General features: G+C 34.8%; 2 protein-coding genes across 4 annotated transcripts in view; one reads left to right on the forward strand and one right to left on the reverse strand.

The window, feature by feature from the left end:
- The window catches only part of LOC136024847 (keratin, type I cytoskeletal 9-like), a 46,571-nt gene extending 44,819 nt beyond the window's left edge, over window positions 1-1,752 (forward strand). For all 3 annotated transcript variants that reach the window (XM_065700346.1, XM_065700347.1, XM_065700348.1), the window contains exon 3: window positions 1,639-1,752. In XM_065700346.1, the coding sequence (XP_065556418.1) occupies window positions 1,639-1,667 (29 nt within the window). In that variant the 3' untranslated portion in view covers window positions 1,668-1,752. The remainder of the gene's footprint in view (window positions 1-1,638) is intronic.
- A 14,290-nt stretch (window positions 1,753-16,042) lies between these two features.
- On the reverse strand, window positions 16,043-21,643 carry LOC136024848 (keratin, type I cytoskeletal 9-like). The gene is made up of 3 exons (XM_065700349.1): window positions 21,543-21,643; window positions 19,426-19,954; window positions 16,043-16,157 (listed from the first exon to the last, which is right to left on the reverse strand). Exons 1-3 carry the CDS (start codon window positions 21,555-21,557, stop codon window positions 16,129-16,131), a joined length of 573 nt encoding a protein of 190 aa, XP_065556421.1. The 5' UTR covers window positions 21,558-21,643; the 3' UTR covers window positions 16,043-16,128.
- Between the last annotated feature and the right edge of the window lie 287 nt (window positions 21,644-21,930).

The raw sequence follows: 21,930 nt of genomic DNA on the forward strand, positions 1-21,930 counted from the left end.
GAGGGCAACAAGGCTTCCTCCCACGCTCATTTTTTCCCTAAGTCACCTCATAAAAATTTTGAGATAGCCATTTTGTTTAACATATTTGAAAAATCTAATAACATTGTCTTCGAGGATGACATAATCCCCCACCGCCCCGGGGGAAGGGCTGCAAGTTAGCAGCTTTACCCATTGTTTACGTATAGTATTTGTTATTAGGAAGTATACAGACGTTTTCAGGGAGGGGGATTCTGGTGAGAGGTCTGGGAGGGGTTTACGTGGGAGGATCTTTCCATTAAAGAATTTTTCACGGGGGAAAGGATTTTTTTATGAAGGAGACGCCAGATTTCCCAGCATTATTTAAAATGCGATCAAAAATTAAATAAAAAAATAGGTTTTTTCAGCTTAAAGTAAGGAGCAACATTAAAACATAAAAAGAATAGAAATTATTAAGCATATGAGGGAACCCCTTAGTCAATACCTTGCTCTTTACGCTTTTTTGGTATTTTCAAAAGAGCCAATTATTCTAATTAAATGGCCTTTGGGATTCAGGGGTTATTCTAAAGGAATTGGGACAAAATTCGAACTTCAGCGTAAAGAGCAAGGTATAGACTCTGGAGGAAATCCCCATATATGCGTATTAATTTCTATTCGTTTTAAGTTTTAATATTACTGTTTACTTTCAGTTGAAAAAACTTGTTTTCAATCTAATTATTCAAAGAGGAGACGTCCAAAGTTCCTGTATTCTATAGCAAAGCTTTTTCAGAAAAGTTGAACTTTTCTTAAGACTTCCAGAATTTTCGTCATTGTAATTATGTGAGAAACCAAACTTTCATCCTGTAGCACAAAAAAAAACACTAATACACACAAGATTATAGTTATGTATGCAAACATTTTTTGGGGGTGGGGTTAGTCTGTAAATCATGGGAAAATTTATAATTTGAATGAAAAGGGCTTGGGAATTCGGGTGAATTAGGATTGACCCCCCTTCCCTCCCAAGTAAAGTTAAACAAAATCATCCACGTTGTTGTAGTTTGCCAGGAATATTTTCAAAGGTGGAAATACCAAGTTGTGTAAGTACATAGCTTAAGACAGTTAAAATAATTATTATTGCTGACGTAGCTGTTAGGGCAGTCTAGAGGGTATATTACTTCTTTAAAAGCTAAAATTTACTTTCTCCATCTATATTTTAATTTTTCTAGAGTGTCTCTTAATGAATCCAAGAAGATTTAGCTCTCTTACCAGTCCCCTTCAGTTATGCCTAGGGGAGTACAGAGCAGGGATGTAATATACTGTGGGGCAGGGGGTTGTCTGTCCCTCCAAGACCTCGGTTTGTCTTTCCCCAAACCCCAATTTTTCCCAAAGCTAAATTTTTTTTCTTCAAAAATTTTGTCGAAACCAAGGAAAATCTGCATAATTCAAGCATCCACAGAAACGGATTAGTTTTCTTGAGTATATACTTACCTTTGTGGCAGTATATGGCTCGTTCTTTCAGTTTTCACTATCATTTTTACTTGATTTGGGAAAATTCGCACCAACTTTGCCCCCTCCTTCCAGCATTTTCACGAAATTACGCTACTGGTATAGAGAACAGTGAAATGGCTAGTATTGACAGATTAACGCAGCATGTGTTTTGAATAAACCTGTTCTATTTTTCAGGAGGAAGCTCTGGAGGCTACCGCGGATGATCGTGATACAATTTGAAAAAGCCGATTTTTTAGTTACGTTATTAATTTTGTTAAAGTGCTTCATATTATACATTCTATTTTTTCACATTGGAATATTCATGCTTCGTTGTTACTGCTCCATCTACTATGGAGCCATTTCTTACCTAATGGTAAAGGTCTCGAGATGAAGTTCGATATAAACTTATGCTTCGTTGTTACTGCTCCATCTACTATGGAGTCATTCCTGACCTAATGGTAACGGGCTCGAGATGAAGTTCGATATAAACTCATGCTTTGTTGTCACTGCCCTATCTACTATGGAGTCATTCCTAACCTAATGGTAATGGGCTCGAGATGAAGTTCGATATAAACTCATGTTTTGTCGATGTAATAAGAATTAGACTTAGGAGCCACAGGCAGTCATATAAGAGACTTCGACTACGTATTCAAATTCATATGTTCAAACAGTTCGTGGTAACGAACTGTAGTAAGGAGCGACCCGGCTCAATAGTAACCAAAACTCTAAAAAATTGAATATTTATATCAATAGCTACACCAAAAGAATCGCATTTTAATGCTGATTTTAAATATATAAGTTTCATCAAGTTTAGTCTTACCCATCAAAAGTTACGAGCCTGAGAAAATTTGCCTTATTTAAGAAAATAGGGGGAAACACCCCCTAAAAGTCATATAATCTTAACGAAAATCACACCATCAGATTCAGCGTATCAGAGAACCCTACTGAAGAAGTTTCAAGCTCCTATCTACAAAAATGTGGAATTTTGTATTTTTTGCCAGAAGACAAATCACGGGTGCGTGTTTATTTGTTTGTTTTTTTTTCCCCAGGGGTCATCCTATCGACCAAGTGGTCCTAGAATGTCGCAAGAGGGCTCATTCTAACGGAAATGAAAAGTTCTAGTGCCCTTTTTAAGTGACCAAAAAAATTGGAGGGCATCTAGGCCCCCTCCCACGCTCATGTTTTCCCAATGTCAACGGATCAAAATTTTGAGATAGCCATTTTGTTCAACATAGTCGAAAACCATAAAACTATGTATTTGGGGATGATTTACTCCCCCACGATCCCTGGGGGAGGGGCTGCAAGTTACAAACTTTGACCAGTGTTTACATATAGTAATGGTTATTGGGAAGTGTACAGACGTTTTCAGGGGGATTTTATTTTGTTTGGGGGGTGGGGCTGAGGGGAGGGGGCTATGTTGGAGGATCTTTCCTTGGAGGAATATGTCCTGGGGGAAGAAAAATTCAAGGAAAAGGGCGCATGATTTTCTAGCATTACAATTAGAAAACAATGAAAAATAAACATGAAAACGTTTTTTTCAAATGAAAGGAAGGAGTAGCATTGAAACTTAAAACAAACAGAGATTATAACGCATATGAGGGGTTCTAAAAATACTTTAGCATAAAGAGTGAGGTATTTAGGAGGAGATAAATACCTCGCTCTTTATGCTAAAGTATTTTTAGTAATTTCAACTATTTATTCTACGGCCTTTCTGATTCAGGGGTCATTCTTAAAGAATTAGGACAAAACTTAAGATTTAGTGTAAAGAGCGAGGTATTAACGAGGATACAAACCCCCTTGTATACATAATAAAAATATAAGATTATGAAAGTTTGTTACGTAAGTTGCTAATTTATAAGTTACGTATAATTTTTACTAATAAAAACGTTCGTTAAAAATTAAAAGTTCTAGTGGCCTTTTTAAGCAACCGAAAAATTGGAGGGCAACTAGGCCTCCTTCTCCACCCCTTATTTCTCAAAATCGTCTGATCAAAACCAAGAGAAAGCCATTTAGCCAAAAAAAGAATTAATATACAAATTTCATTTTAATAGTTTATGTGCGGAGAGCCAAAACCAAACATGCATTAATTCAAAAACGTTCAGAAATTAAATAAAAAAAACTAATTTTTTTAGCTGAAAGTAAGGAGCGACATTAAAACTTAAAACGAACAGAAATTACTCCGTATATAAAATGGTTTGTCCCCTCCGCAATCCCTCGCTCTTTACGCTAAAGTTTGATTCTTTGTCACAATTCTACTTTTTAAAACAATTAAAAACTTGACTCTTTGCCACAATTCTGCTTTTTAAACAATTAAAAGCTTTAGCGTAAAGAGTGAGGCATTGCGGAGGGGACAAACCATTTTATATACGGAGTAATTTCTGTTCGTTTTAAGTTTTAATGTCGCTCCTTACTTTCAGCTAAAAAAATTAGTTTTTTTTATTTAATTAATAATCCAGAGTTGCTACGCGACCTCGTATTTTCTCCTACCAGATTATTCTCATTTGCCAGTTCAGAAAGCATGGCATTTTGAATTTAAAATGAACTTACGATTTTGGAAATCGCGACTCTAAAAATAAAACTAGTCAGGATTGTAATTACAGCCACATAAATAAAAAGAGCCAAGAGATGAAATTGCCAAAATTCTAGAGGTGAGAGCAAAAAAAAGCAGGGAATTAAACAAATATCTTATCAAACAGTTCGTGGTAACAAAATACAATAAGGAGCGACCCGGATTAATGGTAACCGAAACTCTAAAAACAGAATTTTAATACCAATAGTTACATAAAAAGAATCATATTTTTATGCTGATTTTAAATATATAAAGTTTAGTTTCATCAAGTTTAGTTCTACCTATAATAAGTTACGAGCCTGAGAAAATTCTGTGTCATTTTCAAAAAAAGGAGGAAAAGTCATAAAAGTCATAGAATTTTAATGAAAGTCACACCATCCGATTCAGCTTATCAGAGAACTCTACTATAGAAGTTTCAAGCTCCTAACTACAAAAATGTGGAATTTTGTATTTTTTGCCAGAAGACAGATCATGGATGCGGGTTATTTTTTTTCCAGGGGTAATTGTATCGACCCAGTGGTCCTAGAATATCACAAGAGGGCTAATTCTAATGGAATTTAAAAGTTCTAGTACCCTTTTCAAGTGACCTAAAAAATGGAGGGCCCCTTGGCCCCCTCCCACGCTCATTTTTTCACAAAGTCACCGGATAAAAGTTTTGAGATAGCCATTTTGTTCAAAATAGTCGAAAGACCTAATAACTATGTCTTTGGGGAATACTTAATACCCCACAGTCCCCGAGGGAGGGGCTACAAGTTAGAAACTTCGATTATTGTTTACATATAGCAATGGTTACTGGGAAGTGTACAGATATTTTCAGGAGAATTTTTTCGCGGTGGGGTGGGTGGGTGGAGATCAGGGGGGAGGAAGTTACATGAGAGGATCTATCCATTGAGGAATTTATCATAAGAAATAAGAATTACCGTGAAGGGGACGCAGGATTTTCTAGCACTATTAAAACGAACAAATATTATTACGTACATGAGGGCGTTCGTCTCTTCCTTAATACCTCGCTCTTTACACTTTAGCAATTTCAACTATTTATTCTACGGTCTTTGTGATTCAGGGGTCATTCATAAAGAATTAGGACAAAATTCAAGCTTTAATGTGAGGTATTGACGAGGGAGCGAACTCCCCCATATACGTAATAAAAATATACAAATATAGTTTGTTACGTAAGTTAATTCGTAAGTTACGTATATTTATTGCCAATAAAAACATTCGTAAAAAAATTAAAAGTTCTAGTTGCATTTTTAATTAACCAAAAATTGGAGGGCAACTAGGCCTCCTTCGCCCCTTTTCTTTTAAAAATCGTCCAACCAAAACTATGAGAAAGCCATTTAGCCCAAAAAAATAAATACACAAATTTTGTTTTAATTATTCATGTGCGGTAAGCCAAAATCAAAACATCCATTAATTCAAAAACGCTCAGAAATCAAATAAAAAAACAAGTTTTTTTAACTGAAAGTAAGGAGCGACATTAAAACTTAAAACGAAAAGGAATTATTCCGTATATCAAAGGGTCTATCCCCTCCTCAACGTCCCACACTTTACACTAAAGGTTTCTTTTGCTTTAAAAAGTAGAACTGTGACAAAGAGTAAAACTTTAGCGCAAAGAGCGGGACGTTGAGGAGGGGACAGCCCCTTTCATATACAGAGTAATTTCTGTTCGTCTTAAGTTTTAATGTCGCTCCTTACTTTCAGTTGAAAAAACTTGTTTCTTTTTATTTAATTAAAAATCATTCGAAAAATCATTTCGAATGATTCCCCAAAATCATTCGATCAATACTATGAGAAAGCCATTTAACAAAAAATAAATATTCAAATTTCGTTTTAATTATTCATGTGCGGAGAGCCAAAATCCAAACATACATTGATTCAAAAACGTTCAGAAATTAAATTAAAAAAAACAAGTTTTTTTTAACTGAAAGTGAAGAGCGACATTGAAACTTAAAACGAACAGGAATTACTTCGTATATGAAAGGGGCTGCCTCCTCTTCAACGCCCCGCTCTTCACGTAAAGAGCGGAGCGTTGATGAGAAGGCAACCCCTTTCATATATGAAGCAATTTCTGTTCGTTTTAAGTTTTGATGTTACTCCTTACTTTCAGTTAAAAAAAAACTTGTTTTTTTTAATTTAATTTCTGAACGTTTTTGAATCAATGTATGTTTGGATTTTGGCTCTCCGCACATGAATAATTAAAACGAAATTTGAATATTTATTTTTTGGTTAAATGGCTTTCTCAGAGTATTGATCGAATGATTTTTGGGAAAAAAGGAGCGGGGGAGGAGGCCTAGTTGCCCTCTGATTTTTTGGCTACTTAAAAAGGCAACTAGAACTTTTATTTTGTTACGAATGTTTTTATTAGTAAAAGATATACGTAACTTACAAATTAGCTTACGTAACAAACTTCTGTATTCTCATGTTTTTATTACGTATATGGGGGGATTCACCCCCTCGTCAGTACCTCGCTCTTTACACTAAAGCTTAAATGCGGTCCCAATTTCTTAAGAATGACTCCTGAAGCATAACAGCCGTAAAATAAATAGTCGAAATTACTAAAAATGCTTTAGCGTAAAGAGCGAGGTATTACGAAGAGATGAGTCCCTCATATGCGTAATAATTTCTGTTCGTCTTGTTTTAATGCTGCTTCTTGCTTTCAGTTGAAAAAAAATTCATATTACCCTCCCTCCAATCACAAATTCCCCCTGAAAACGTGTGCACACTTCCCAGTCATCATTGCTATATGTAAGCACTGGTCAAAGTTTGTAACTTGTAGCCCCTCCCACGGGGACTTTGGGAGAATAAGTCGTCGCTAAAGACATAGTTATAAGGTTTTTCGACTACGCTGAATAAAATGGCTATCTCAGAATTTTGATCCGGTGACGTTGGGAAAATAATTAGCGTGGGAGGGGGCCTAGGTGCCCTCCAATTTTTTTGGTCACTTAAAAATGGCACTAAAACTTTTGATTTCCGTTAAAATGAGCCCTCTCGAATGATTTTAGGACCACTGGATTGACATGATCACCCCTGGAAAAAAAAACAAATAAACACGCATCCGTGATCTGCCTTCTGGAAAAAAACACAAAATTCCCCATTTTTGTAGATAGGAGCTTGGAACTTCTACATTAGGGTTTTTCGATATGCTGAATCTGATGGTGTGATTTTTGTTAAGATTCTATAACTTTGATTCTATTGATTTGATTAATTTGGCTTCTCATTTAGTCTTATGTAACTGATGCAAGGCATTAAAAAACAAAACAAAAGGCGGTGAAAATGATCTAAACTGCACGTTATAGTTGCAGAGAATGGACAGTTGCGTTTCGTTTCCGCAGGTGGCTCCAACAACTGATCGAACAACTGTAGTAAGGAGCGACCCGGCTCAATAGTAACCAAAACTCTAAAAAATGAGATTTTAATACCAATAGCTACATCAAAAGAATTGCATTTTAGTGCGACATTAGCGACATTAAAACTTAAAAGGAACAGAAATTACTTCGTGTATGAAAAGGGCTGCCTCCTCATCAACTCCCCGCTCTTTACGCTAAAGTTTTTTACTGTTTTAAAAAGTAGTGTTAAGAGAAAGAGTCAAACTTTAGCATAAAGAGCGAGGCGTTGATGAGGAGGCAGCCCCTTTCATATACAAAGTAATTTCTGTTCGTTTTAAGTTTCAATGTCGCTCCTCACTTTCAGTTAAAAGAAAACTTGTTTTTTATTTAATCAAACAGTTGGTGGTAACGAACTGTAGTAAGGAGCGACCCGGCTCAATAGTAAACGAAACTCTAAAAAACGGATTTTTGATGCTAAACATATATCAAAAGAATCAAATTTTCATGCTGATTTTAAATATATAAGTTTCATCAAATTTAGTCTTTGTCATCAAAAGTTACGAGTCTGAAAAAATTTGCCTTATTTTAGAAAATAGGGGGAAACAACCCCTAAAAGTCACAGAATCTTAATAAAAATCACACTATCAGGTTCAGTGTAACAGAGAACCCTATTGTAGAAGTTTCAAGCTCCTATCTACAAAAATGTGGAATTTCGTATTTTTTGCCAGAAGACAAATCACGGGTGCGTGTTTATTTGTTTGTTTTTTTTTCCAGGGGTCATCGTATCAACCAAGTAATCCTAGAATGTCGCAAGAGGCTCATTCTAACGGAAAAGAAAATTTCTAGTGCCCTTTTTAAGTGACCAAAAAAATTGGAGGGCACCTAGGCCCCCTCCCACGCTCATTGTTTCTCCAAAGTCAACAGATCAAAATTTTGATATAGCCAATTTGTTCCGCATAGTCAAAAACCATAATAACTATGTCTTTGGGAATGACTTACTCCTCCAGAGTCCCTGGGGGAGGGGCTGCAAGTTACAAACTTCGACCAGTGTTTACATATAATAATGGTTATTGGGAAGTGTACAGTCGTTTTCAGGGGATTTTTTTGGTTTTGGGGGTGGGATTGAGGGGAGGGGGCTAAGCGGGAGGATCTTTCGTTGAAGGAATATTTCATGGGGGAACAGAAATTCAATGAAAAGGGCGCAGGATTTTCTAAAATTACTATAAAAAAACAATGAAAAAATAAACTTGGAAAAGTTTTTTTCAATTGTAAGTAAAGAGTAGCATTGAAACTTAAAAAGAACAGAGATTATTACGCATATGAGGGGTTCTAAAAATACTTTAGCATAAAGAGTGAGGTATTTAGGAGGAGATAAATACCTCGCTCTTTATGCTATAGTATTTTTAGTAATTTCAACTATTTATTCTACGGCCTTTCTGATTCAGGGGTCATTCTTAAAGAATTGGGATAAAACTTACGATTTAGGGGAAAGAACGAGGTATTAACGAGGGTACAAATCCCCTCAAATACATAATAAGAATTAAAGAATATAAAAGTTTGTTACGTAAGTTAATTCTTAAGTTACGTATATTTTTACTAATAAAAAATTCGTTAAAAATTAAAATTTATAGTTGCCTTTTTATGTAGCCGAAAAATTGCATGGTAACTAGGCCTCCTTCCCCATCCCTTATTTCTCAAAATCGTCTGGTCAAAACTAAGAGAAAGCCATTTAACCAAAAAAAGAATTAATTTGCAAATTTTATTTGAATAATATATGTGTGGAGAGCCAAAATCAAATATGCATTAATTCAAAAACGTTCAGAAATTACATAAAAAAACAGTTTTTTTTTTAACTGAAAGTAAGGAGCGACATTATAACTTAAAACGAACAGAAATTACTCCGTATATGAAATGGGTTGTCCCCTCCACAATCCCTCGCTCTTTACGCTAAAGCTTGACTCTTTGCCACAATTCTGCTTTTTAAAACAATTAAAAGCTTTAGCGTAAAGAGCGAGGGATTGTGGAGGGGACAACCCATTTCATATACGGAGTAATTTCTGTTCGTTTTAAGTTTTAATGTCGCTCCTTACTTTCAGTTAAAAAAAGACAGTTTTTTATGTAATTAAATAAAAAGAACATCATAATCAGCATACTTTTACCTTTTCGTTTACCTTCACCAGTCCTTGAAGTTTCAACTTAAAATAAATAGTCATTGCTATGACATTGCCGAAATATCCTTTTTATAGCCTGAGTTTTTATACTCTTCTGTGAATTATTTCTTAATGCTTTTAGCCTTACAAGTAGTTCCAATACTACCTGGTAGGAGTTGGTAGGCAGTAGTAGTAGTAAATGTAGCAGCGGTAGTAGCATTAGTTGTAGCATGCATATATTGTCTTTTGGTTATATATCTTCCCCTTTAAGTATTTTCGGAAATAATGTTTAAATCAATTCTAGAGATACACTCTTTTAACACTCTGCATTAACATAATGTCTATTGATTTAGTTCAAATTTCCCCTCAATATTTTAAATGTACTACTGTGGTTGTAGTAGTAGCAGTAGAGCCAGTAGCAGTAGCGGTGGTTGTAGTAGAAGTAGTAGCAAAACATTGCCTTTTTGTCAATTGATCATCTCCCTTATCATTTCCTGAAAGTTCTAAATTAATATAGACAGTCTTTCCTGAGGTACACTACGCCCTTGACAACCCGTATACACATTGATTTTGTAGAACACTCCCCTCAATCCTCTCTGAAAGGTTCACCTTAATGCCCTTTCTTGTTTTTGGAAAGTAAAGGTCAAACATTCAAATCTTTCTCAATTAAATAAAAAAAAAGCTTTTTTCCACTGTAAGTAAGGAGCGACAGCTAAACCTGAAAACGAGGAGAAATTATTTGTTTTATGAAAGGGGCTGTCCCCTCCTCAATGCACCGCTCTTTAAGCTAACTTTTTTATTGTTTTAAAAAATAGAAATGTGAGAAAGTCAAAACTTAACGTAAAGAGTGATGCGTTGAGGAGGGGACAGCCCCTTTCGTATACAGAATGATTTATGTTCGTTTTAACTTTTAATGTCGCTTCTAACTTTCAGTGGAAAAATTTCCACTGAAAGTTTTTTTTTTTTATTTAATTTCTGATCGTTTTTAAATAATGTCAGGAAATATGACCCCACCACCACGAAGGAATTCCCCAACCATGGCAATATTCTCTAGACAATTCAATCCCGATAAAAATTTACCCCGGGCAATTACTCTTAACTACTCCGCGCGTAAAATTGAGACGGAAAAGAAAAAGCAAAACATATAAAAATAAATTTTATATAAGAATTCTGGCAAATTCCCGCAGTGCATAATTTCCCCTGACAAGTTCACTTCCTGGAAACTTCCCTTCCCATGGAAAATTCTCCCGTAGAAAAACTCCCAGGAGAAAGTTTGCCCTTCCCCTCCTGAAAATGTATGCATGCATCCCAATAATAAATACTATGCGTAAACAATGGGCAAATTTTATAACTTAAAGAGACTTAAAAATTGTATTCCTCTCCTCTGGGGCTGTGGGGGGAGGCGGTCATGTTATACCCAAAGGCATAGTTATTGGGCCTGTCAACTATTATGAACAAATTTCTAAAGTAGAGTCAGGAATTATGGCTTTTATTGATAAAGTCGAGGCTCCTCAGGAGCTTAGAGCCGAAATCGTAAGGAAACTTAACTCTTTTAATATGAGAAAAAATGATAATGATATCACAAAAAAATGACATTAAAAAACTTTCTGATTTGAAAAAGGATAAGGTCCTTACTGTCACTAGGGTAGACAAAGGCAACACTATTGTAGTTATGGACACTGATGATTACGATCGTAAGATGAATACAAATTATTTCTGATACCACTACTTTAAGAAAAACTGGATTTTGTTCATACGGATAAATATGTAAAGTCGATAAGAAAGGAATTGGAGTCATTGAAAAATAATTTACACATTACCCCACAATTTTATAATAAATTTTATCTAAGAGGTTGTTCCGCAACCAAGATCTATGGTCTACCCAAAATTCATAAAACGGGAGTTATGAATTCTCTGTAGTTCTGATGCGGTTTCCATGTATTCGAATTGTAATGTGAAAAAGTGCAAAGATGCATTAAGGATTAAATTACAAAAGCACTTTGATTTGATATAAGATGTGACCATAGCTAGCTTGGAGATTGAAGTCATTATGAAGTTGGTTGTCCTTGCAAATGAATATTCTCTTTATTTTGGTTTTAGAGGTGGGTTGTACAAACAGGTGTTTGGTTTGGCTTTGGGGGCATCTCTCTCTCCTTTGTTGGCATAACTCTTCATGGATTCTATTAAAACACCCGCTATACACAGTTTTAGGCTATCCCCTTGTTTCTGGGGCAGATTCATGAACGACTTTGCATTTGAAAACACAGGTTAGAGTCTTTAGAACTTTTCCATAAACATTTAAATGGTTTCAACAAAAATGTAAGATTTACAGTGGAGTGTAAAGAAAATGACCAACTACCTTTTCTTGATATCCTATTGATTAAAAGTGATTTCCATTTACTATTCTCAATATATAGAAAGCCTACACACAGTGATAGGTATTTGAACTTTCATTCTATTTCCACCTATTTCACCCTATTTCAGTGAAACGACGGGATTTGATTGCACTGGGGGATAGAGCTTTCAGAATTGGTTCCCAGTAGTTTTTAGATTCTGAATTGTTGTATTTAAGAGATATTTTATTTTGTAATAGTTACCCGATTAAATTCACTGATAAGATAATAAAACATAGACGCATTAAACATAACAATAGGGCTACAAGAGTTTTATAGTGTGCAGAATTAAATATGCCGAAAAGTTTCATTTCTTTGCCTTATATACCTATTTTGGGGGAGATGCTTAAACGAATTTTGCATAAATATAACATTGGTACTTGTTTCCAATCAGTGAGACCATTAGATAGTTTCCTTAATTCTGGAAAGGTTTTAACCCGGGGATATTTAGTTAGTGGGGTGTATAAATTCATTGTTCTTGTGGAAAATTTTTATATTGGTTGAACCCACCAAAAAATTATTGAAAGATTTATTGAGCATCGCAACTCAATAGAAAAAACCCTACAATTAAGAAAGCATCCTGGAATTTTGGTTTCGGCTTTGGCTAAACATACATTCTTTCATCCTGAACATTTTATACAATTTGTTAATGCTACAGGTATTTTTAATGGTAGGGGTCTTTCTCAATGGGCGAGGGAGGCTATAAAAATAAAAAAAAACATATGTTTGCTAACTTTCAATAAATAGAGACACGGGGAGTTTAAATTTTGACCCAATTTATTATTGTCTTTTTGAAAAGAACCAAGCAATAAGGAAATTAAAATTTTACATAATCATCAGGGGACAAGATTATATACTGGACCAAAAAGAGTTGCTTCATATTAGCTAACAAAAGAATTATTTCGCAATAGAATAGTTATCTTAGTTTCAGTTTTCACAATTTTTCCTCAGTTGCTTTGATGTTCTCATTGAAGTAACTCTAATAGCTTTTTTCCCTAAGTGGATCAGTAGCGATAATTGTATTTGTTATTATTGGTGGTGGTTTTACTTGTTTTTAGTTTAGTGTTTTTTCTTTTTATCTTGTGCTGAAGACGCCTAGTTTAAATATCCGCGTTATTTTAGCCTTTCATCTATTTTCTCTCTTCTGACCGCAGTCTAGTTTGAGTTTTTTTCTTTTTTTTGTTGAGTTTTATCTCTCTTTTTTGTTTTGTCTAATGAACCCTCATCTGATATTCTAGGACAACTGAGTTAACACGATTACCCCTGGGTAAAAAAAACAACAAATAAACACGAATCCGTGATCTTTCTTCTGGCAAAAAATACAAAATTTTTCATTTTTCCAGATAGGAGCTTGAAACCTATTCAGTAGGGATCCCTGATACGGTGAATCTGATGGTGTGATTTTCATTAGGATCACTTGACTTTTATGGGGTTTATCTTCCTTTTTCCAAAAATCAGGAAAACTTTCTGAGGCTCGTAACCTTTGATGGGTAAAACCAAACTTAATGCAATTACATACTTGAAATCAGCAAAAAAAGCGAATTCTTTTAATATATCTATTGGTATCAAATTCCTTCTTTTTCGAAAACCGTTATCTAGAGTTTTTGTTACTATTTAGACGGGTCGCTCTTACTTACAGTTCGTTACCACGAACTGTTTGAACAGCAATTTTCTCGGATTTTTCTTTTGGTTGTTATTACGTATATGAGGGAGTTGCCCGTTCCTCATTGCCTCGCTCTAATGTTTATGAATTTGTAAAAAGCTTATTAGTCTAATTTAACGGTAATTGTGTGTCATGAGTCATTCTTGAATAATTGGAATAAAAAGTCAAACATTAGTAAAGGGGGCAACCCACTCATTTACGTAATAATTTCTGTTCATTTTAATTTTTAATGTTGTTCCTTACTTTCAGTTAGAAAAAACCGTTTTTTTTATAAATTTAATAGCAATCACAAGCCAAAAACATACATTATCTTTGGTTTATTATCACATAAAAATCATAGTTATGAAACTGCTTAATATTAAATGCTAAGATTGGCCAAAAAACAACACACACAAATTATTGTTTATATCGGCCATTATTTAACATAGCTCTAACTTTAGTGTGAAGAACTAGGTACTGACGAGAGGAAGAAAATCCCTCATACACATAATATGAGGAGGTTCACCCCCTCGTCAATACCTCACTTTTTACGCTAAAGTTCGAATTTTGTTCCAATTCGTTAAGAATGCCCCCTGAATCCCAAGTGCCGTTTAATTAGAATGAATAGCTCTTATGAAATTACTCAAAATACTTTAGGGTAAAGAGTGAGATATTGACAAGGGGGCGAACCTCCTCGTATGCATAATAGCTTCTGTTTTTTTTTTTAAGTTTTAACGTTGCTCCTTGCTTTCAGTTGATTATTTTAATTTAATTTCTGATTGTTTTTTAAATAATGCGGGGAAATTGGAAGGGCTAGAAGCCCTTCCACCGGGGCCACTGTGGAAGATTAAATTGTCCTCAAAGACTCGACTAAGTTGACCACATGGCTATGTTTTGTTTCGGTGACTTTGGGAAAAATGACCGTGGGAGGGGGCCTAGTTACCCTCCAATTTCTTGGTGACTTTGAAAGGGCACTAAAACTTTTAATTTCCGTTTGAATGAGCCCTCGCGTGACATTCTAGGACCACTGGGTCGATACGGTCACTCTTGGGAAGAGTGACAACAAATACAACAAATAAACATACATCTATGATCTTTCCTCTGGCAAACAAAAAACAAAATTCCATGTTTTTGCAGATATGAGCTTGAAACCTCTAAAGCAGGGTTCTCTAATATGCTGAATCTGATGATGTGATTTCCATTAAGATTCAATAACTTTTAGGGGGTGTTTCCCCATTTTTCGAAAATAAGGTGAATTTTCTCATGCTCGTAATTTTGATGGGTAGGACAAAACTTGATGATATGTATATATTTAAAATCAGCATAAAAATCTAATTCTTTTTATATATCTATTGAACCGGGTCGCTCCTTACTTACAGCTCGTTACCACGAACTGTTTGATACTGTCATCGTTGTTTGATGCCGTTGTTCAGGGGGCTGACGTCCCCGAAGACATAATTACAAGTTCTTTCAACAATACTTAAGAAACTAGACGTCGCAAAATTTTCATTGGATATTTGTTTTGGAAAATGATGGCAGTGGGAGGGGGTGGGGTTTGGCTTCCCTTAATTCACTTTTGACTCTCAAAAACAGCACTATAACTTCAATTTCTAATCAAATGAGCCCTATCCAAAGTTTGTAAGACCACCCATTTCATAAAACCTTATATGTCTCCGGGGCATAACTTACAACGCTTGCCCTGAGGCCTTCGAGTGGGGGGGGGGGAAATCTTCAAAGACATAATTACTGGACTTTTCAACTACGCTGGGCAAAATAGCTATCTTAAAATTTTGATTGGATTATTTGGGGAAATGATAGGCGTGGGAGAGGGAGCTATTTCCCCTCCAACACTTTCGAATATTCAAGAGGAAAATAGAAATTACAGCTTCTAATCAGATAAGCCCCTTTTGAAGTGTCTATGACAACTCCTACATCCCTAATTATAGGGATGAAATGGACTATTTTATTATGTTTTCCGAGTTGTTTCTCACAGTGTATTTAAGAAGCTTTTTTCACTTGCATCTAAGATAATTTTTTCAAACTCAAATTGGTAAACTTGTCCAAATATAATAGGCTATGATTTAAATTCGTGTTTTTTATTTGTATATCTAAGGCCAAGTTGGTCCAGTGGCTTAAAGTAACTAGTTAATTTATGTACACCCTGGTAAGGCTGGGCCAGTGAGGCCTTTTTATTGGCTAAGGGGTATCAAGCCCCATGATTTAATTTCTGGGGCGTATTTGGTAATCTTTGCCAGAAAAACCCACCTATTGAGTATGTAAACTCAAGAAGCTGACACTGATTCTGGTATCTGGAATTTCGACAATGTCAACTTTTGACACCTTTAGTTGTTTTTTTAACAACCACTCCTGTTTTAGCTTAATTCCTCCTTTTAACAACCATTGATTATGGCTTTAAAGCCTTAAATTTAAAGGTTTCAACTCCAAATCGAAAATTTATAACGAACATGATCCGACAGTAAACGAAGCCCCGCAGTAACACTCAAAACAGGAATATTCCGTTTTAAAATGGAAATTTGTAATATAAAAAACTTTAACAAAATTAATAACGTAACTAAAAACACTAGCCGGTCATCTGATGTCACGATCAGCCGCGGTAGCCTCCAGAGCCACCTCCTGAAAAGTAAAATAGATTTAATCAATATACATATATATATATATATATATATATATATATATATATATATATATATATATATATATATATATATATATACATATATATATATATATATATATATATATATATATATATATATATATATATATATATATATATATATATATATATATTTAACTATCAATGTTAGCTATTTCACTATCACTTATAATCCCTTTGGTATTATTAAGACAGGCTGGTGAGGATGCTAAATCTTCTAGGAATTCCTTAGTGGAAAGATCTGACTGGAAAAAAGCCAAAATAAGGATGAGGGAAAAGACTTTTAACTTTTAAATAAGACAATATCCTCTCAAGACTGTCCTAAAAATCATATTGAAAATAATTACTTTCACCGTGTTGAGTCATCTGCTAACAAAACTTGAAAATATTTGAGCATGAAAAATTGAAATATACAAAGAACTAACAATGAAGGGTTACAAAAACTATGTTTATTTGTTCCCCCTTCCCACAAATAAAAGAAATTCAAATATCACATCAATAGGGGTTTGGATTTGAAATTAGTTGTCAAGTTTGTGGGAATAAGTTTGTTCTGATGCAACTTTTTTGACAAAAATGGCACAAAATTTCAAGAACGTTCTGTCACAAGAATGAGATTAATAGGGTAACGTTCGCTACCCAGTTGCTTAAACCTTTCTTCTTTTTGTTTTATACCCACATTTTTTTGCTGCTATGAAAGTACTATTTTCCTGCTTTAAGTCCGCACACCACTCATATGCACTGCTTTAGTTTTATTAATATCATTTTTCATTCGATAGAAGCGAATTCTATTTCAGTCCATTTAAGCAAATATTTTATTTGATTCTTTATTTTTGAAAAAGAAGTCCACAAAAGCCAAAATAATAAGTCAACAGTCAATGACAAGTCAACAAGTCGAGATAGCCAATCGAATTAAAATTATCAAAAAACTTTATATATCAGGGGAAGCAATGCCACATTTCAGTTTCAGAGGGAAGTAATGCCACACGATGGTGCACTTGTTCCTACAAAGCTACGTAGTCTACACAAACTAAATTATTAATATCAAAATTTATTTTAAAGCTTCATTTAACTAAGTTTATTCGCCTATGTTGGGCATAAGCTATTATAAAGGAGAGGTGGTGGGTCATTGTGCACGTTTGGGGGTTGGGGCTACCAAATACCTCAAAGAGCTTATTTTAATGCCCATAGTTTCTAAACCTCCATGATTCTTCAAATAACTTGAGAAGTGAGCATAGGGAGGGGGAACGGGAGAAGAGGTAGAGATTGATCAGTAGCTTCTTTCTATTCGGACAAAGTCTGAACAGGGGTACTGCGAGGTGATTCCTCTCCTCTTAGGGCAGACAAATGTTTTCTTTTGTAATATAAAAGATCCTATTCAGATACTTACCAGCAATAAATGTGGAGAGGTGGAGAGGAGACCATTAATGAACAGCTTCAGGGATTTTACCAGGAGGAGTTACGCCAAAAGTTTTGTTTTTATTACCTTTTAAAAGGAAATAGTGGGAATAATATGTTTATTTCTTTTTTTATATTATTCAATTGGTAATAAAAAAAAATTAAGGCTTTTTATGTGATTCCAACTACTCGAAACTCATAAAGTTGAAAGTTGCGTGCCTGAGAAAATATGCCCTAATTTAAAAGAGGTAAAGCAACTGAAAAAGAGTGAGTGATTTTGACGAAAATTACACCAGATAATTCAGCATGTAAGATGTCTATTGCTGAAATGTGAAGCCCATATCTACAAAAAATGTGAAATTTATATTACTTTAGAGAAAGATAGGCAGAGATGCGTGTTTATTTGATTGTTGTTCGTTTGCTGCTGTTTTATTCTTGTTTTCTAACCCAGGGCTGGTCTTAGCAAGCCCATAGTTCTTCAGTATCAGTAGCAGATTATTAGAAATAAAACAGAACACTGTATTTACTTTCTGAATTACAGAGGAATTACCAAAAAAGATTGTGTCGACACAAGTGGCATTTTTGTCATTTTGTGGTGTAAAACAACAATTTTGGATCACACGGTAAAATTACTCGATTTTTTTTTAGGATTCCAAGAGCTTAATTTTTTTTACCAAAATGAACAAGATGACAAATGCCAAATTCTAGACCCTAAGAATAATTGATACAATTCTAGGCAAAGGTGAACATACTTTATTATTTTGAATTGAACGTTGAGCGCATGTGTAGTCCTTGCAATTTAAGCTCAAAGCCAATGATTAGTTAAAGCATTTTCTTTTAATACCCCCTACAAGTACGATCTCTAGGGTTCTTGGAACCAAACCTGTTGATTCAGAATACGAATGTATGGTTCATATGAACACGAAATTACGAGTTTTTGAATTTTTATGGCTTGCAAGCAATTAGGGGTAGCAAGGTCTCTTATTCACCATTTTGGCCAGGGTCCCATTATAGCAAAATACACCTCAATACAAAAGGTGACATACTTATTTCGACGAGAGAAGATGAAACATACACATACTTTTTTTTCTTTTTTTTTGCTGCCTCCCTGGAATACCCTGGTTACAATAAAAAAAAGATCAAAAATTAAATTGAAATATTTTTTTTTATTGAAAGTGACGAGAACATTAACACTCAAACAAAATAAAAGGTATCCTTTAATCAAGTGAGCTGACGTTCCCCTCAGCTCCCTCCACAATTTCACTAAGTTCTGATTTTTGTAACCAATGGCTCAAAGAAAATACCCTAACATGAGAGTAACTTGATGAAAAGTGGGGGTATCTTTCCGATACTACGAAACAGGAATCTAATGTTTGAATAAAAATTAGTAAAGAAAAACACTTATTGTCTACAATTGACTCTATTTTTGGCACTCTAAACTGCTTTCAGTTGAAAATTACTTTACTTTTAGCGCAGAGAGTGTGATTAGGTCTCTCTCCCTCTCTCTCTCTCTCTCTCTCTCTCTCTCTCTCTCTCTCTCTCTCTCTCTCTCTCTCTCTCTCTCTCTCTCTCTCTCTCTCTCTCTCTCTCTCTCCTCTCTCTCTCTCTCTCTCTCTCTCTCTCGTTTTAACCGGAAATAGTAGTTCCTTAACTTAGCGTCAATAAGAAGTTCAGATTTCAAATGCAATACAGAAATGAAATTAAAAATAAAAAAGGAATATAGCATAAATATAATATAGAAATATGTTAGATATATATGAAAATTAAAATATAGATACAATTAAAAATATTCATCCAGGAGTGAGCCTTGTTTAGAGAAAGTAAGCTTACCGTGTCCTCCACCAAATCCGAAAGATCCACCAGACGAGCCACCGCCATAGCCTTGGCTAGATCCTCCACTGCCAAATCCAAATGATCCACCAGATGAGCCACCATTGTAGCCTCCACTAGATCCAAATGATCCTCCGTTTTTACCACCGTTGAATCCAAACGATCCACCAGATGAGCCACTGCCATAGCCTCCACCAGATCCTCCACCGTGACCACCGCCGAATCCAAATGATCCACCCGATGAGCCTCCACCATAGCCTCCACTAGATCCTCCGCCGTGACTACCGCTGAATCCAAATGATCCACCCGATGAGCCTCCACCATAGCCTCCACTAGATCCTCCGCCATGACCACCGCCAAATCCAAATGATCCACCTGATGATCCTCCACCATAGCCTCCGCCGGATCCAAATGATCCTCCACCTTTTCCACCACCGAACCCAAAATTACCACCGCTGCCTCCATAGCCAGAATTTAGGACACCAGCGGCTATACATCCAAGAATTGCTAAGAAATAGATGACGCCAACCTGAAAAGAAGATAATTTCTCATCTTCTGCACACCTTACAGAAAAATTAACTATAGAAATGGTAGCCTTGGACAAACTGAAATACAATTCCCAGTCCGTATATACCCATTTGATAGAATAAGACGAGGTTAAATACTTTTTCAAAATCCCCCACTCCAAAAAAGGGTGAATATTAGATGAGAAAAAACCCAATTTTAGTTCCATTATGTCTATTAGAAATCTTGTTCACAGTTGCCTTTGCCTGGAAATTGACTTGAGCCCATCAGACATAGAATTCACTAAAAGCCATCAACATTCTGTCCACATGATTTTAAATTTCTATGTTATTTCGGCAAAATCATAACTGTAAAAACTTTTTGTCCTCAACTTGTTTTGGACAATTAACAAAATTAAACAGAATTTGTGGAAAGCTATCGATTTTATATAAGAAAATACGCACAATTCAGCTAAAGTCTCATTGCGCAGATTCTAGTTGATGCTTTCGAAATAATTTTGGACGAAGCAAAGAGTCAAGCGGTGTGGAAGTTTCCATAAAACAACCAAAAAGTAACGTCCCTTTTAACCAAACCGAAAAATATTTGTGCATCATATTTTGAAATATTTACATCCCAAAGTGAGGTAGATTTGCTCAAGTTTTAAGTCCATCCTGGGTATCATTTTTTATATATTACCGAAGTGTTTATCTTCGCCCAAGTCAATTTATATTTGATCGATTGACAAATTGACCAAGTCAATTTGTATAAGAAATTAATTCCCAATAAACATTGACGACAGTATTGTCTAACTTTTAATTTATTTATTGAAAATAAATAACATTCATTTTAATTTATTTGAATATTATGACGTTTCAATATGGCAGCACTGGTGGAAATGCGATACCGTCATAAAAATTTCAAACAGACTAAAGAAGAAATTTCAGAAAATCGTGATTAATATGTATGGATAGACTTAAGATAGTTTCAGGAGGTGAACGCTGTTTTATCGCATGGTTAGCATTGAGGCCGTATCCAGGGTAGTGTAGGGGATTCGAACCCTCTCTTCTTAAAAAAAAAAAACTAAGTTTGACTCGTAAAAGCATAATAAAATGTAGATAAACAAATTTTTGGTGCGTTTTTGTAAAATTTGTGTGTTACCCTCCCCCTTCCCCTCCCAAACAAAGAGAATAATTGCCTCCCCCCGGACTAAAATCCTGGATACGACCCTGATTAGCATGCATATTCTTATTTATTACTATTGATACCCCAGGACCGGCAAGACTACGTATAGTGTAGTATTGCTTGTAATATATTAGGTTAGGATTCCTAATAGGCATACCTAGGACGCTACCTCTTACCACTAAGTTTAGTTGTGAGCCAAATATTTTTTTTTCTTAGGCAGTACCTTCAATTCGCAAAGCTATTTTCACAAAATATGATATCGCTATAACTTTTAAATTTTCTGATTAGATAGTATATACTTTTGGTTTTGTTAGATTTCATTCATTTTTAGTTTGTATTGTATGTTTGATTTTTTCTCATAGACATTTTGCATTCTAATATAATTTTTTATGGTCATTTGTACACTATTGAAATTAGTAAATTCAACCTACCTTTTTGAAGAACATATTTTAATCCAGAAATGTTTCTTTAACTCTAGAATTGAGGTGACTGATGGGAAAATATCTAATTTCTCTTCCTTTTAAACAAATTTCAAGGATATTCAATTTATTAAAAAAAAATTAGCCTGTTAATAGAAAATTGGCATTCACAAAAACTGCTGAAGGAATAAAATTTGCTTTGTTTAAGATTTGTTGCAGATTTGCTTTGTTTCGTTTTCAAGACATGTTGTGCTTCACTTCTCTGAATAAAAAAAAAATAAATAATAATAAAAATGCAGAGTAATAATCCATTCATCTTTTGATAGTGAAAGGCATCTCTAATTTTCAAAGCTAGAAAATTTCATTGCCCGATTTTAGAATATTTCGAAAAATTCATTTA

The sequence above is a fragment of the Artemia franciscana genome, chromosome 3 (assembly GCF_032884065.1).
Source record: "Artemia franciscana chromosome 3, ASM3288406v1, whole genome shotgun sequence".
NCBI lineage: Eukaryota > Metazoa > Arthropoda > Branchiopoda > Anostraca > Artemiidae > Artemia > Artemia franciscana.